This window comes from Castor canadensis, chromosome 14 (assembly GCF_047511655.1).
Source record: "Castor canadensis chromosome 14, mCasCan1.hap1v2, whole genome shotgun sequence".
NCBI classification, from domain to species: domain Eukaryota; kingdom Metazoa; phylum Chordata; class Mammalia; order Rodentia; family Castoridae; genus Castor; species Castor canadensis.
The window spans coordinates 68,224,397-68,241,088 of NC_133399.1; the positions used below are offsets into that span (position 1 = coordinate 68,224,397).

A 16,692-nucleotide genomic window follows, 5' to 3' on the forward strand; every position below is an offset into this window, starting at 1 on the left:
GCTAGGGTGAGGGACACCAAGAGAGAAGACCACACACTCTGCTGTCCCACTGTGTGCTCCTGACAGCACAAGGCCCAAACCAAACTGAGGAGTTTCAAAGGGGAAGGAAATTTGAAGCCTTGCTTTTACACTGGGTAGGAAATATTAATTTCAGAAAGTGTTTTGTGAATAAGCTATTTGGAAAGTATTTCCTTATCTGAAAGTTAATGAAAAATCTGTGAACCTGCCCCACCCTGCTTCAAGACAACAGAAGAACAAGCACCATGGAATAGGTTTCCGGGGACATAAAGTCACCTACAAATCCTGCTTGTTGACACAACAGCTTTTCAAATACAGGTTTCTAGTCCTGGGAGGGCTGCAGTCTGTAGTTGCCTGGTTCTGCAGTAAAAGTAATGATTTGGGGTTGGTGGAAAGCAAAACAAAAGCATTTCACTACTCTTACATGAAAAGGGTTGGGACACACAGCAAAACAGCAGCAAGGAAAATGTTTTTTTTTTTCCCCTCTCCTGGTTACCCCATTTGCTGGGTGCATAGCTGCAGCCCTGGGCCCAACAGGTAGCTTGTGATCATTTAAAAGATCATAAACCTGAAGTTGACAAATCAGATTGGATCAGAGGAAATCCAGTAAAAAGAGACAGCATTTAAAAAATTTTTGTTTTATTTTGAATTAGCATACATTAATATGACAGTATTTCATTGTGATAATTCCATACATGTGTACAGTATATTTTGAACAAGTCTATTCCCTCTATTTTATTTCAATTTTCCCTTCTCCTTTCCACTTGTTCAAGTGTTGGGGGGTTTCATGATGCTTAGAGAAAGCATTTTTAAAGTGCATTGCCATAAAAGGAAGCAATGAAATTAGGGCAGAAACTAAACCATGATCTGTGGTCATGCAGGAGGGGATTGTTTTGGGGTTTTAAAGTTAAGAGATACTGAAGTCATCACATCTATGTAGGAACAAGACACAGTGAAACTCACTGAAAACTGTTGAGCAACACAGATTGTGGACAAAGGCAAGACTGGGTAAAAGCACAAGACCCTATCTAGAAAACAAACTAAGGCAAAAAGTACTGAGGGCTTGGCTGAAATGGAGTAGAGCTTGCCTATCAGGCACAAGGCCCTGAGTTCAACACCCTTCCCCCCCAAAAAAAATAGGAAGAGAACCTAGGCTAATATATGATTAATTCTCATATTTCCTCCGTAATTCCTTCCTTAGAAAATCACTATGTGATTTATAGTTTTATAGTTGAGTCCCATGGTCTTTATTTGAAAGCTCTTTCTGAAACAATCAGTAAAATGATTGTGGAACCCCCTCATCCCCTATCCTGTCCAAACTTCCTTCCTGAGAGGAGAGTGGACAAATAATGGATGTTTTGCTTCTCCTCTGGTATTGCCTTGCATGTCCAAAAGATCTTGTGAGCTGCTGTTCAGGGATCCTATTCCTTTTATCTCAGGAAAAAAATAAGAGCTAGTTTTGTCAAATTAACACCAGAAGGGAAGGCCTAGGGGAAACTAGATGCTATATTTTCATTTTCCTTATACCTCATATTTGATTTCCTTGTTTTTTTTCTGGCATTCTCTAATGTACAAAGTCAAAATGAATTATAATATAGTTACAACAAATATGGCCTAGCTGTGGCCTATAAAGGTATACCATCTGATAGCAGGTCTCATGATCAATATTGTGTGGTGGGTTATTGTTGCCTGTTTTTTTTATCATCCTCCTGTAACCACACACTCAATTTCATACCCAGATTTTATCACATTCATTTCCTTTCCTCTCTCTTTTTTTTTTTTTTTTATTTTTTATTTTGGAGAAAATATACTATTTCTAAATTAAGTCCATTTAGCCATGCAATCCTTAAAAAAATTTTTACAAAAAACAGATATTTCTTAGGGAATATTTGGTTTCTTCTCTTAAGAAAGATCCCCTCCTACTGTCTACTTTCCACATTGATAGTCCCTGTTGGGATTATAGAGAGGGCCATATTTCCCAGGGCCACATATTTTCTTGTTTTTGACGCCCTGATTTTGTTCTGCTGATAGGATTTCAATTAACAATGCCAGTTCTTTCCTTCCCTTCCATTTCCATTGTGATCTCTCTGGTGGGTCATTAAAGAGCTCTGAGTAGAATGCAGAATACTAATAAGGCGATGTAACTTGCCTCACTATTTATAGGGAGTCACAGAGTCAAAGTGTCACCCCAAACTGCAAAAGCAAATACTGTTTGCTGTCTGTACTTTTCTATCAATCAGTTTCATGCTTGCTCTGTCCTACTGTGGTTGAGTCTTATTCTGTGCTTTTCTCTATTAGCCTGGAGTCTCAACAGTTGGGGACCCACTCCCCATCTTTTGCTCTTCTCATAGCTACCAATGTTACCATTGCCTAGCATGTGCTCAGTTGGTATTTCTTGAATTCACTTAATTATGATAATACTCTAATAGCAGGGAGCTAGCTGCCTCTCTGATACTAATATTTATGGGGGTTAAATGTTGGTGACCCTCAGTGCTCCAACCTCATCTGTTTTTCACTCTGCATAATCACTTTTGATTTAATTTATTTTCATGACTGCCAAATGCTAGCATAATAATGATTTTTGCATGATCTCTCACCCAACCTGTTCTCTGGAATTTCATGTCCTCTTATCTGTCCTGCAGATACCATAGAAGCAATGAGTCCAAACCTGAACCCTCACCTATTCTTCTTTTCCTTTCTTTACCTATTTATCCAGTAGAAATTCATTGAATACTATACTTTGAAGTATCAAGCAAAGATGGCAGAGCTCATGGGAGCCATTGTTCCTATCTGGAAAGTGCTGCAGACAATTATAAAACATAAGAAGTAAATATAAACAACCTCTCTCGTGATATAAAATAAGTGTGGCCGATCTCTTTGGCATCTGAAAATTAGTCAGCAACATCTAATCCTTTTGATATCCTATTTTCTACAATTGCATAAATTTAAATAACTTTTTGAAATATAATTCATATGTATCACAGAGACAAGGTTTTTCAGAGTTCTTAGAAGATTCCTACTGAAATTTTCTTTTTTTCCCTCCTTGCACATTCTCTCTGCTACTTTACTTTAGCATGGGGGTGTCACATTCTATTTTCAGCACTGTTTGTATCACAGCTTCATCTGCAGCATGGTTTTTGCCTAAATTCTTCGTCAGTCACCAAATTTTATCAATTCGATTTTTTCTCCTTAATTTCACTTGCATTTGGTCCCTTCTAAGCATCTTTAATATTGTTCTAACCAGGTTCTTTCTCTGTCTTCACTGGGAACCTACTTGGGCAACACTAGTCTACACTATTGCCAGAGGAGATTTCTAAAGCCTGGTCAAATGGCTGAAATCATTCAATGACTCCCTATTATGTTCAAGATAAGTTCCAGACTCCTTAGAGTACTAGTGCTAACTCGGCCCTGCATGAGCTGACTCCTACCCACCATTGCATTTCCCTTCCTCCTTTCTTCCCACCAGCTGCAGAGTTGGAATTGTGAACTCTGGAGTTAGACCTTCAGGGTTCAAATCCTGATTGTAACATTTCCTAGCTATGTACATAGCCTTGAGAAAGTCACCTGTGTTCTCTGTGTCTCAGGTTTGTTATCTGTAAAAGAGGAGAAATAGTAGTTTGTTTCATATAGTTATTGAGAAGATTTGGTGACTTAATATATGCTAAATGCTTAAAACAAGGTCTGGTCCCTAGTAAATAATTAGAGTATTTTGTGTTACTGTTTTTATTGCTGTTAACTTGAAGATCATTGAGAATATAATTGCTTTGGTTGCTTTGTTTTTCCATTTGCTGTTTCCTATGCCTAAAACCACCTATTTCCCCTTTCTTGGCAGAGTTCTACTCAACCTGTGAGCTTCAGTTTAGATGTCAGCCCCTTGGGAGCTCCTTCCCTGCCTTTCCCACTCTAGGCTGGGTTATATGTGCTCCTAAAATACCAGCACACACTTGCATCATAATATTCAACACACCAGGTGGAGGCCATTGGCATGTGTGTTTCAATACTTGTTAGTGACCTGAAAGGCCATGGTGTTTGGCAATTTGTAATGGACTTAATAAAATTATATGTCTATATATCATATAATGATTAGGATTAAATAAGGCAAGGCATGAGTTTGGGAATTTTGATGGTCTCAAGATGTATCTATCTGAGTTTTAATTTTCTATTTCTTTGTGTGTTTACCATTTTAAATCCTGAGCTACTGAACTGATGAGTAGGGGGTGTTTAAATCTTTATCCATAGTGCCTTACATGTACCAGAAACAGTGTTTGCTTGGTGGATATTCAATTGCTATTTGTTAAATAGATGAATGTGTATTTTTAATTTAATACAGAAAATACTTTTATTTCTCCCTAAACACTGAGTTGCTCTGGCTTGAGGTGCTGATCCACTTAGGAAAATCCACACACATGACTCATCCCCTGATTTCAGAAGATTTGTGTTATTAATGTTTGCCCAAATGGTAGATTCCCATTTATTGAAGTAAAGGAGGAGAAAATGCATTTTTTTCAATACTAAATGCACAGAGATACTTGCAGTAAAGGACTTATCAGAATTCAACTTTATGCAGATAGATACGACCTGTTTTATCTTTACCCAGCAACTTATTGAAAAAGACCATAGGACTCATACATTTCAGTCAGAGGCAACTTTGGATCATAATCTAGGAAAATTAAGGGAGGCCAGTAATATGTGTGTTTGGGGGTTCAGTTGGACAAATAGAGGAGCTCCCTCTACATTTTTGAAAATAGTTTTCATTGATTACTTTGGCATTGAAAACTATGGTCTTAAGTAGTTACTATACATTTAATTAAGCCACTGAATTCAGGGTTGACTCTCCATGCTGGTATTTTTCCAGAAACAAGATAAAATCATTCAATTTAACTTTGGGAGAAAGAACTGTGTGTTTTACAGAAAACCTAAGCATTGATTTATAATGCCAGGCATGGTTCATGCCTGTAATCTCAGCTACTCGTGAGGCAGAGATCAGGAAGATCATAGTTTGAGAACAAGCCTGGGCAAAAAATTTGCAAGACCCCATCTCAACCAGTAAAAGCTGGGTGGCATGGAATACACCTGTCATCCAGCAATGTGGGAAGTGTAAATAATAGGATAGTTCTCTAGGCTGGACCAGGCAGAAACACACAAGACCTTACTGGAAAAATAACTAAAGCAAAAAGGGCAGGGGTATAGCTTAAGTGGTAGAGTACCTGCCTGGCAAGCACATGCTCTCAGTTCAAACTCCACTACAACCAAAAAAAAAAAAAAAAGAAGAAGAAGAAGAAAAATTGATTTAGAAACTGCCTTTGTAATTCTGGCACATTCCTGTATTAGCCATTCTATGTACTCCTAGCTCTCTTGGTAATGTATGCATAGGTCAAGATGTGGACCTGGCTGCAGCCAGTTCAGTATTTTTATCATGTAACATGACACCTACTATTTGTTTTTTTCCTTGTAGGGCCTGTGTTCTCTTCAGAGCCTCTTGCAGAGTGGTTCGCCATGTCACCATGTGAAGAGTGGTGCTGTTTGATGTCACTCCTACAACTTTTCATTTACAGTACACATTGAAAGTCACAAGAAACACCTGTCACTCTTTGAGGGTGGAAGCTGCCATGATTTACAAAGACAAGAAGTAATTTTCTTGTAATCACAAGATGACTCAGGTTAGTAGCTTTCAGCTGTTCTGCAGTTCACCTGCTGTGAGCGTTTTTGGTAATGTCATTTAATAAACCTCATTAGTCTCCATTCCTATTATTTTAAATTTATGACAGTGTGATATAAGGTAAGTTGGAATTTACTTTTTTGCACCAGGTGGAAAAAAGTCTTGGAAAATACTTGTACAGGGTAAGTAAAAATCATATAAACATATTTAGTATTTTTAGAGCTTTTCTAAGACTTAAACACATAGTATTTTAAAATAATGTGTAAATGTTAAGTTTGAAGTGCCATGTGTTAAAAAGTGCCAAAAAGGTACCTATTTTCTTTCCTTTCTTTTTAAAAATTTAGCATATAGTAATTGTACAAAATAATGGGTTTCATTATGACATTTTCATCCATGTATGTAACATACTTTGATTATATTCACCCTCCCCATTATCTGCTCTGCTCTTGCCCCCCCAAAAGCTACCTATTTTATAATTAAGTCTTAGAAATGCAGTCTTACAGCTATCATGATCAACTTGTATTTTCACTTAGAAGTAGTTTAGTTGCATCTTTGAAATTTAAAGCAGAGTTTTATGCTGTCTTTTAAAAATATCATGTTTTCCGTAGCATTTATAATGGAGTAGCAATTTATAATGTTTCTATCTGTTGTTTGTTATAAAAATGTGACAGTTATCTGCCTAGGGTATGTCTATAAAACAGGGCTCTTACTAGGGCAAGGAATCATAAACAAAACCAGGGAAGCTCAGCCTTCGCTCTGCCTTCCTCTGAGTGTCTACTGGCCCCACAGCAGACTGCTTATAATTTTTGACCAAAGACTCGAGGATCAGCCTCTCTGGCATAAAGTATTGTTGTCTGCCAGAGGGGGTTAAAGAAACAGCCCACTGATTCATTTGCTCATTCATGATGCTCTGCATTTAGCACTATGATTAATATATACACACACAGATATCATATGTAAATATGGGCTGTGTATATGAACCAGATTTCTGTCCCTACCCTCCAAGAGCTTCTAATCTAGTTGGAAGCATATAGAAAGGTGAGAGTTCAAGATGGAGAAATGACTTAAAAATGGTGTAGATAATGCACTTTTCAGTATTCAGAAATTTGGGGAGAGATTATTTCTATAGATGTTATTCATGAAGCCTTTATGGAGAGGAAGGTGCTGTGCTCAACTTTGAAGACCAGGTAAGATTTTGGAAGGGAAAGTGATCAGAGAACATTTCAGGTGACAGAGAATAGCCTGCAGCCTGCACCAAAGACCTGACTAAGGAAGTCCATACGAGTAGATGTATTAATCCATTCGCTGTTGCTGTATAAAATGCCCAAGTCTGGGAAGTGTATAAAGAAAAGAGGTTTATTTAGCTCACAGTTTTAGAGAGTTAAACCCAAGACTTGAGTGATCTTATCAGTTTGGCCTCTGAGGCATCGTAACATAACAAATGACATATAGCAGGAGCACAAGCATGAGGGAGAGAGTAGCCCCATGGTGAGGCAGGACGCCAGAGACATTGAAAGACCAAGCCAGCTCTTTTTATGACAACTCATTCTTGCAAGAACCAACTCACTCATGAGGCCAGACTAACTCACCAGTTAACCCCTCCTGAGGTCAGTGCCCCCAGGAGTTTGCACTAGGCTCTTGAAGGGTCTATCACCTCAACACCAGCTGGGACCAAACTTCCTGAAGGTGAACCTTGGGGGGAACACACTCAAACAACAGCAGTACATTTCTTTGGGTGAAACTGAGATTGCAATTGTGGCAGTTATGGTAAATAAATCTGGGAAGAGAGTTGAAGACCAAGTGTACCTTTTAATGGTAGACTGAAGAGTACAAGTTTATCCCATAGGCAGTAGAAGACCCTTGAAGGGGTTTCAATAGGGAGGGAATATTATTAAAGGGGTACTGTAGGAAAATTGATCCAGCATTGGCATGAAATAGAGGTTCTTGTGTGCTATTTGGGGTTCGTAGAAAGAAAATTACAAATTATAGCCAGTGAGCTAGGAATGTCAACTGCTAGATTGTCCCTGGAGATAGGAACCACTCTTGAGTTAAAAAATAAGACCCTCAGCATTTCCTGCTCATCTTCTTGATGGCACAGTACGAAAACCTTTTCCCTCGGAGCCTTTTCAGATTCTCTTTATGCAGGTGTGTGAGTGTGTGTGCACTTCACAGCAATCATCAGGACATTGTAGACCTGGAGAAAACTTTTTCGTTTTGTTTTATTTTATTTGTGGCCACATGACATATTCAAAGTTGCTTTTAAAATTGTGTCTGTTAGGTCTTTGTCTTAATCTGTACCTGTCTGTTTATCTTTCTCTACCCAGAAGCATGGCATTAAGGAAGATTGCTCAGGGCAGGGAGAGGTGGAAGGAGTGATCTACAGAGGGGTGCAGGAAGCTTGGGATGATGGATGTGTTCATTTTCTGATTGCCTTGTGATTTCCCAGGGGTCTACATATGTCACCACTTATCAAATTATGTACTAGAACCGTGTTCAGGTTGTTACATGTCAATTCTACCCAAATAAAATGATTAAGAATAAAATTCAGAAATAAAAAACTGCTCAGTTGGCTGGAGTTTTGTTATTCATTAAACATGTCTGGGGATGGAGGTGTAGCTCAGTGGTAGAGCACTTTCCTAAGGAGCATGAGGCCCTCAGCTTGATTCCCCAGCACCACCCAGAACAAATTTTTTTATACTGAAATATTTAAAGATATACCATCTTAAGTGTACATCATAGTATATTAATTAAGCCAAGTTGAAACCACTTGAGGAAGTGAAACTTCAGAAGGGGCTATTTGGCTTGTATTTTCCTACATGTAGCTAGACATAACGGTTCTTTTGGGAGGGGCGTTCTGCCCAGGCTGCCATGAATCTGAATAAGCAAACTCTTTAAAGAGGCCCTGAATGTTCCACTGGCTTCACACACTGCTTCGCCCTCGTGCAGAGCTCCATTTGTGTTGACATTCCCTCCCACATGTATTGTTCTGTATCTAGATCCATGCTTTGGTCATTTCTCTCTCCGATCTCTGCCATTTTGCCTGACCTCATTCCCTCTGCCTGAAGACAGGTGGCTTCCATCTGCTGGGAAGAATGCTGCCAACAGCTTGACCTTTCTTGTTTGCACCACACTGAGATGCTGTGGAGAAACTCCACTGGACTCACCTTTTACTCCTGCCAATCCCTGACCAGGAGGTGTGTCCAGGAGTGTGTGATGCATAAATAACCACACTTGGGTCATGTACCCATCCAGGAAGCACAAGATAAAAATGGTCAGAAGGGGATGATAAGCCTTGAACTGGGCTCAATAGCTACTCTAGTCTACTAAGAGTTAGATATGTGGTTCTGGGGTTTGAGCTCAGGGCCGCTAGCTTACAAGTGCTCTACCACTTGAACCATGCCCCCAGCCCTCTTTTTTTTTTTTTTTTTTTTGGCTTTAGTTATTTTTCAGATAGGATTTCATGTTTTTGGCAAGGGCCAGATTTGAACCACAGTCCTCCTACCAAGTATAGCAGGGATTATACTACCACCACATCGGCTTGTTAGTTAAGATAGGATCTCACTGATGTTTTCCTCAGGCTGGTCTCAAACCATGATCCTCCTGCTCTCCACCTCCCAAGGAGCTGGAATTTCAGGTGTGAGCCACTGAGACTGAGCTTAGAGTAAAAATTTCAAATTGTAAACCCAATCAGGTTGCCCTCGACCCACCTTTGCACATAGAACAAATCCATTCTTCTAATTTTCAGTGGATTGTTTCATGAGATTTCTCCCTGCCTTCCCAATTATTTTCCTGTCTCTCAAAACTCACCAACAGGTATCACCTACCTGGCATTCATTCTCCAAGAATGTTCCAGCCTTAGCACGTTTAAACTAGCTACTCTCCTTCTCTATCTCTCATCTCACGCATGCATACATGTGCATATGCATATGTATGTGTATGTTTATTGCTGGAAGACAGTTCTCCCTGTTTTTTTCTCATTTCTGCATGTGTGTGTATGTCTATCAGCTTTTGTTTTAGACTGTCTTTTCAAGGATGCTTGGATAGTAAGCAACCTTGAAATACAGAAATATTAGAAATAGTATCTCCCTCAGGTAAAGAGCAGATTTTTTCATTTATGTTGTTTTGTTCTTTTTTTTTTTTTTTTTCTGTCTCAGATAATCAAATGTCTCTTTCCAGGGCAAGGGTAAGGTAGGCTGATTAAGAGTCCCTTGTAAAGTTGGTGTTCCTTATCTTTAGGATTCCTCAGCTATAATACAAACTCAAGGTTTGCAGATTTTTCCCCAGTGCCTGTTTCTGCATCATTTCCATGAGACAGAAGGCCAGTTTGAACCAATGCAAACTTAATAGCTCCTGCTGCCTGTGCTGTGAGTAATAAAATCTCGTCTCTGACCTCAGTGCCTTGTGTCTTCTTCCAGCATGCATAAGACTCAGATAAAATCTCGGATGCTTCGTAGTTCTTAACAGAGTTGTAATTTACTGCCAGTAAAAATTCATCCGTTTTGGGTTTACAGTTCAATAATGTTGACAAAGGTTACCACAGAGGTTGTAAAACCAGGGCTGGTGGTACAGTTGAGTGGTGCTGTGTTTACCTAGGACATATCAGACCCAGAATTTGGTCCCCCAGCACCACACACACCGACACACTGACACCACTACTAATCAAACATGGAATATTTCCAGGACCCTGAAAGATTCTCTCCTTCCTGTTGCAGTCGGTTCTCCACCTCTGCTGCAAACTCTGGCAAGAACTGATCAGAATTCAGTACATTTAGTTTTCCAGAATGCTTTACTTTCATAATTAGAAAACATTTAAAAATTATCCAGAGATCAAAATAAACGGGAAAAGAACTTGAACCCTGAAGAGCAAGCAGGGTGTTGGCAATGGAACAAGCAGGAGAGCACAGACCACGCTTTTTTGGAGTCAGATTAAGAAGGATTTGCAAATGATAGGTCCTGTGAAAAATATAGGAAGTATAAAAAGCAGCAGAGAGCAGTGCTGTTCCCAATTTCAATCTTTGAAATGTAAGGAGTTGGGTATCAATCACCCAACTCTGCAGGGCAGAGTTTGCGGGGCAAAGGAGGGGCAGCAGAGATGATTTAATGCCCAGGGGTCTCTTGGGTTTCCTCAGATTCCCCTGGTAAAATTAGTTACTTTCTCTACTCAGGTTTGCTTCTGTTTTTGTCATCATGTTTATGATTGTTTTTGATCGTTAGCGTTCAATTTTTGTTTCAAGGTTACATTGTAAGCTTTATTGACTGCCTGACTCCGGTAAGATACAAAACACTGTATGTTAGCATCCTTGAACACTAATTATTTGAGGCATAAAATAATCATTTCAAAATGTTCCTTTATAAAAGCAAACAATTTGCTTTCTTAGAAAGGATGTGGTTTTAAAAAGCACAAGAAGTCAAATGAAGAATATGTTAAGGATAAAAGGGATGCAGTTGAGATTCAAGGATAAGAAATGAAGTATATCAGGGTCCAAGGCCAGCACTGGAAAGTGAGCAGGTTTCTTGGAGCTGAGTGATGCCGAGGCTGTTTCATCTCCACATAGAAACTACAGCTAGCAGATCTGATGCCAGACTTTCCCCTTCCTCAGCCTCTCTCCCCACCGTGGTTCTGTGAAACATCACAATCACTCATTCTGCATTTCCCCCTATGGCTACATTTATTTTGCAAAACTCTCTTATTTGATCCTTATGTGCATGGTTTAAAATGGGCTCCCAAGCACAGACTCTAAGTGACCACACCCAACTGCCTGCAGTGACCTGATTCTGCTGGTCCTTTGGCTCAGATCCTTAAGGCTGGTACAGCCCTGCCAATGGACTGGTTCCCTGAGGTCCAGTTTTCACCCTGGGTCCAGGCAGTGTAATGGGGACCTAGCATATGTCTCAGAAGCAATGCCTTTCAGGTCTCAACAGTTATGAGCAAATCTGCTGGGGTTTTTAGTTAAAATGTGTGCTGTCACATAGCTTTCATTAAAAGTATGTGTATTTAATTCAATGTAATACGATACTCAGGGAAAGTTCTGAGTACTTCCTTTGTTTTGAAGACTTTCTTGAACTGGAAATCATAAAAGTAGCATTTCCCAAAATATCTTCTGTACAATATTTTCTCTAAGAAGGCAAGAGCTATTTAAAGAAAGAAAGGTGTTACAGGCCTAATGATTTTGAGGGCAAAATGGATTTTAAAAAATCAGTTGGATAGCCAGGTATGGTGGTGCACGCCTATACTCCCAGCACTCTGGGAGGCTGAGGGAAGAGGATCAAGAGTTCGTAGTCAGCCTGGGCTACTTGGTGAGTTCATGGCCAGCCGGACTTCACAGCAAGACTATATCTCAACAAAAAGTAAAAAGACAATTGGGACTTCTTTTGGTAGGATTTCCGAAAATACAAGTTATGCTGGCATACATTTTGGATGTCAAAGGAGGAATACAATAAAGGCTTTAATATAGTGAAACATATTATCCAGAGTATCTTACAGGCCTAGAATTTGATAATACACAGACTAAGAGCCTAACTAAACTAATCACCACATCCCTTGCTTCACCTAGAATCCTGTGCTGTTATTTTAGTACAAGTCTTACTAACTTAATCATGCTACCAAACTCACAAGGAATTTCCTTATATACTGCACATAAAATTCACATGAAAAATATTGCATGAAATTGAAACCTACAGAGTTTCCAAAAACGTCAGATTGGATAGCCCCAACTCCATAAATCAGAGTCCCCAGGCAATGATTAACTGCAGCATTTCAGTGTAACTAAAATACAATAAAAATGAAATGGATTGCTCATTCATTTAAAGACAGCAGTTTCTAAGGTTACTTGCTTGTGGCAGAGGCCAGGCAATTTGGGAGAGAATGTAAGAGAATGATCTCCAAGGAGTGCTGTTAAGATACTACAAATTCTGTGCTTAAATTGTCAGCACTTTAAAATGCAAATGGGAAGGAATCCAGTCTGCCTCAGTTGCCACTTAATGTTTACAAGTACAGTAAAGTAAAATGTATTTGTTCTCAGGTTCTCCTTCTGCCTGATTGATTCCTTGGGTGCTGATGCAAGAGAGATTTAAAAGAAAAGCATGGAGTATTTGAATGTTTCTCCTGTGTGGACAGTTAAAACCAGCTATATGTCTCTTGTAAATCCCAGCTGAGGATGTCATATAAGCTGTTTCAACGTGGATAGTTTTATCAGACTTCACAAATAAGATTTAGTACTCTGTTAAGAATTTGCTAGAAGGCTGGGTATGGTGGTACATACTTGTAATCCCAGATATGCAGGAGGTGAAGAAAGAAGGATTGTAGTTTGAGGCCAACCTAATTTGAGGTCTCAAAGTTAATGAGACCCTATATGAAAAGTGAACTAAAAACAAAAGGACCAGGGAATGACTCAAGTGGTAGAGCACTTGCCGAGTAAAAAGGAGGACCCCCTATTGCTTTAGAATAGATCTTGAAAAGCTCTTTCTTGTAGGGGAAGGACTAACAGAACTAGAATAGCTTCACTTGGTGGTAAATGCAGGTACACTTGCCTCATGCAGGAACCAACTGGTAGGTGAATATATGAGAAACAATACTTGTCTCAAAGTATCTCCATGAGATATTTCTTAAATGTAAAAAGGAAAAGGTACTTTTCAATGAAGTAATTTAGCGTACCATCTTACCCAAGTGCTTCCCACCTGCCAAGGGAGAGGTGGGGATGGGAGCACAGACTGTCTAAGGACAATACTTTCTCTTTTCACACTGCCACATACGGACTTGCAGGTGTAGGCTGCTCTTCCTGGAGTGACAATTACTCCCTCCCCCACCAAAGCCAGTGGTGCCTTTTGTACTCAAAGTTAGCTTCCATTCTAGCTCTGGATGTTTGTCTGCTCATTTATTGACAGCCTACTATGTTCTAAGTGCTTGAAACTCTTCATTAAGTGACATAAGCCCTGTTCTCTAGGGCCCTTCAGACAGGGAGAAAGACACATTTCTAAATACAAATATGACAGAACTTTGTGATCCTCAGAGATATGCATGGTTGCAATAATACATAAGAAAGTGTATGATCAAATAGCTGGTAAGTACCAGTGGGACCAAATGAGTTTTAAAATATTGAAAAATCTTTCATATTAATTAGTAAAAATCATACTGAACCTCTGGCTACTTCCCTGGGGTATACCTTCACAATAAAGGACTAAACCCTAAACAACGGAGGTCTCCCAGACCTGTTTTTTACTTTTTTCATTCCTTTCTGATTGTCCTTGTCCTGCATGACAAGGTAGCCTTCCTGGAGAAGGTGATGCCTGTGCCAAGACTGACTAGAAGGTTAAGCAGGTAAAGCTCAGATTCTCTTCAGGCCCCTGATGACAGGGATTGTGTCACATCTGAGAAACCATGGGTCATTGAGTATTACAGGCTCATCTTATGTAGGGGAAGACCATGAGAAATGCACCTTAAGAGGTAGGTTAAGGTCATGTCAGAAAGAACATTGATGACTTAAACATTGGTGACTGGACAAGCTTGTAACATCCTTTGAAGAAGTCTAATACAGGAAACAACACAATTAGATTTGTATTTCAGTTATGTAGATTTAAATAGTTATGCTCTCATTGAGGTGAAAGCATTGAAGGGCCAGAAAACCTGTTTGGGGCTGGTGGAGTGGTTCAAGGTTTCAAGTGGTAGAGTGCCTGTCTAGCAAGTGTGAGTCCCTAAGTTCAAACCCCAATACCACCAAAAAAAGAAAGAAAGAAAACCTTTTGCAAACCGTTGAAGTACTCCTAAACTAGAAGCAACAATGGATGTAGAGAAATGGTTGGAATCCAAAGACATTAAAAAGGTAGACTTGATAGGACTTCGTGATTGGAGTGATGAGTGTTACAAAATTTCAAAATCTACTTAGCATCAGACAGGATGATCTTATCCAAAGTGAACCATTTGGAAAGAGTGTTGACTGTGCTTCCAAAATTAAGACTTGATCTTGTACAGAAACTTACAATGACTAGTCCATCCTCAAATACTCTCTGGAAACTATGCATTTGTTAGTCTTTTGGCAACTAGAGTGAGCTTACAGTGGTTTTGTTACAGCTTTCAGAAAGTCTAAGAAAGCACAACTTGTGCAGTTGTGGGTCCCAATCTTGGGAAGTCTATGTCCCTCTTCAGCAGGATCTGATGCCTTCTTTGACCTGCATGTTTGCATTGGTCTTGCTTTCCCCAGGATGGATCCTGAAGCCGCCAGGCTGGAGAAGAAACACGTGCATGATGTATACAAAAGCACCGCTCAGTACTTCAGTGACCTGCAGAGCAAAGCCTGGCCTCGTGTCCGCCAGTTCCTCCAAGATCAGAAGCCAGGCAGCCTCATTGCTGACATAGGTAACCTAGGCTTGTGCCGTGTAGTGTGAAATATATTCCATCATGCCTGTCCATTTCATTTATTTCTCTCTCTCTTTTTTTCCAAACAAGAAGCCTGAAATTCTATCCTTGGCATGCCAGCACCTAAAATATTCACTTTACAGTACAAATTTATACTGTCAACTCATCACTCAGAATACATCTTCAAACCTTTGAACTGTGGTGATCTGTCAGGGCCTTTGTACACATCCTCCCCCAAAACTGACCTAACATTTATCGATTAAATCAGGATGAAAATAACTATGATATTGTGTTTTAAGTTTAGAGCCATTCACATTTGTAAAATGTGTTTTGTACTGACGGCTCACTTTGAGTGGTTCTCATGTCATCTATACAAGAGACAGAGCAAGTCCTGCATCCTCTTATTAATCTCATTGATCCTGTCCCTTATTTACTGGCATTGTATTATTAGAGCATAAATTCAATTAGATAAAATTTTCATAATTAATGATTTGTCTTGAGGACTTTAGCTCAGTATCTATCTGAGTTACTGTGGTAAACCACAGTTCAGTGAATTTAAAACTAGGATTTGAGATGTGGTTGGATTCCCACTTCAGGCATGCTTACCTAAATCTGCTTTCTGGCAATTACACTTTGTGCCTAAAAGAATAGTAAATCTCTTGCAAACGCTTAGTGTAGTTTGACATCACTCAATACTGGTAAGAGAGACATATGTCCAGAGCTGTGACTTGTTCAGGATGGTGTGAGCACTAAAGAATTTTGGAAGCGGTGCATGCCACATTGAAATTGGAAGTCTGAAAAAGAGCTCTATGATTTCAATTTTTAAAAAAATAAATCTGGTTTCAGGGGTTGGGGATGTGGTTTTGTGAGTACATGTTTTGCTTGACGGTGACGCTAGGTTCCATCTCTTGTGCCACAGAAGTGGGGAAGGGGGGTCGGATTTTTAAGATGTAGTGAGTTCAGAATTCTTTCTCCCCACAATCCATAAAAGGAACCAGGATCTTCAAATCAGTGGAGCGAAAGGAACTATTGAGTAAGTGGCTTTGGGACAATAGCACAAAAAAGGTAGCTACTTTTTCTCACATCTGACACCAAAGTAAATTCCAAGTAAAGCAAAGATTTAAGTGTAAGAAAATGAAATTATTGAAGGACTAGACAATAATTACATTATTTTTAAAATTTTCAAGGCAAAAGGTCCTTCAATATCTCACACACACACACACAAACACACACTCATGAAATAAAATAGAATTGTCATCACTCAGGATACTGGTGCTTTATAAAGTTGTTGTAAACATTGGATTAATGAATCCTGGATCATTGTCCTGAGGGGAAATATAAGAAAGGTTTCCACAAGGCTTTGATCATGCATTTTTATCACCCTATCAATATATAACCTGCTTCATTGTGTTTCTATTGAAAGACATCTTATTTACTATATGTTGTTGATTCATTAACATTAAACTCACAGTCAACACACTGTTACTCATGCTTGAACAAAGCTAATCTTTCACATATTTTGTCCATAAGGGATGTGGTAGCCTCCTGTTTGGGAACATGCTAGGGGACCATTTGAGAAAGCAAAATCACCAACAAATCCCACAAATCGAAATAAATAAATAAAAGTGGCAGTAAATAGATTGTGAAAAAGAATAATTATTTA

At 39.3% G+C, this 16,692-nt stretch overlaps 1 protein-coding gene across 12 annotated transcripts in view; it reads left to right on the forward strand.

Annotated features, from left to right (window-relative positions):
• Trmt9b (tRNA methyltransferase 9B (putative)) overlaps positions 1–16,692 on the forward strand; it is a 54,198-nt gene that overhangs the window by 19,826 nt on the left and 17,680 nt on the right. For 10 of the 12 annotated variants that reach the window (XM_074054717.1, XM_074054718.1, XM_074054712.1 and 7 more), the window contains 2 exons: positions 5,474–5,678; positions 14,875–15,029. In XM_074054717.1, coding sequence (XP_073910818.1) covers positions 14,876–15,029 — 154 coding nt within the window. In that variant the 5' untranslated portion in view covers positions 5,474–5,678; position 14,875. Of the gene's footprint in view, positions 1–5,473; positions 5,679–14,874; positions 15,030–16,692 lie in introns of those variants that run through there. The other 2 variants (XM_074054722.1, XM_074054721.1) reach the window with 2 other exon arrangements.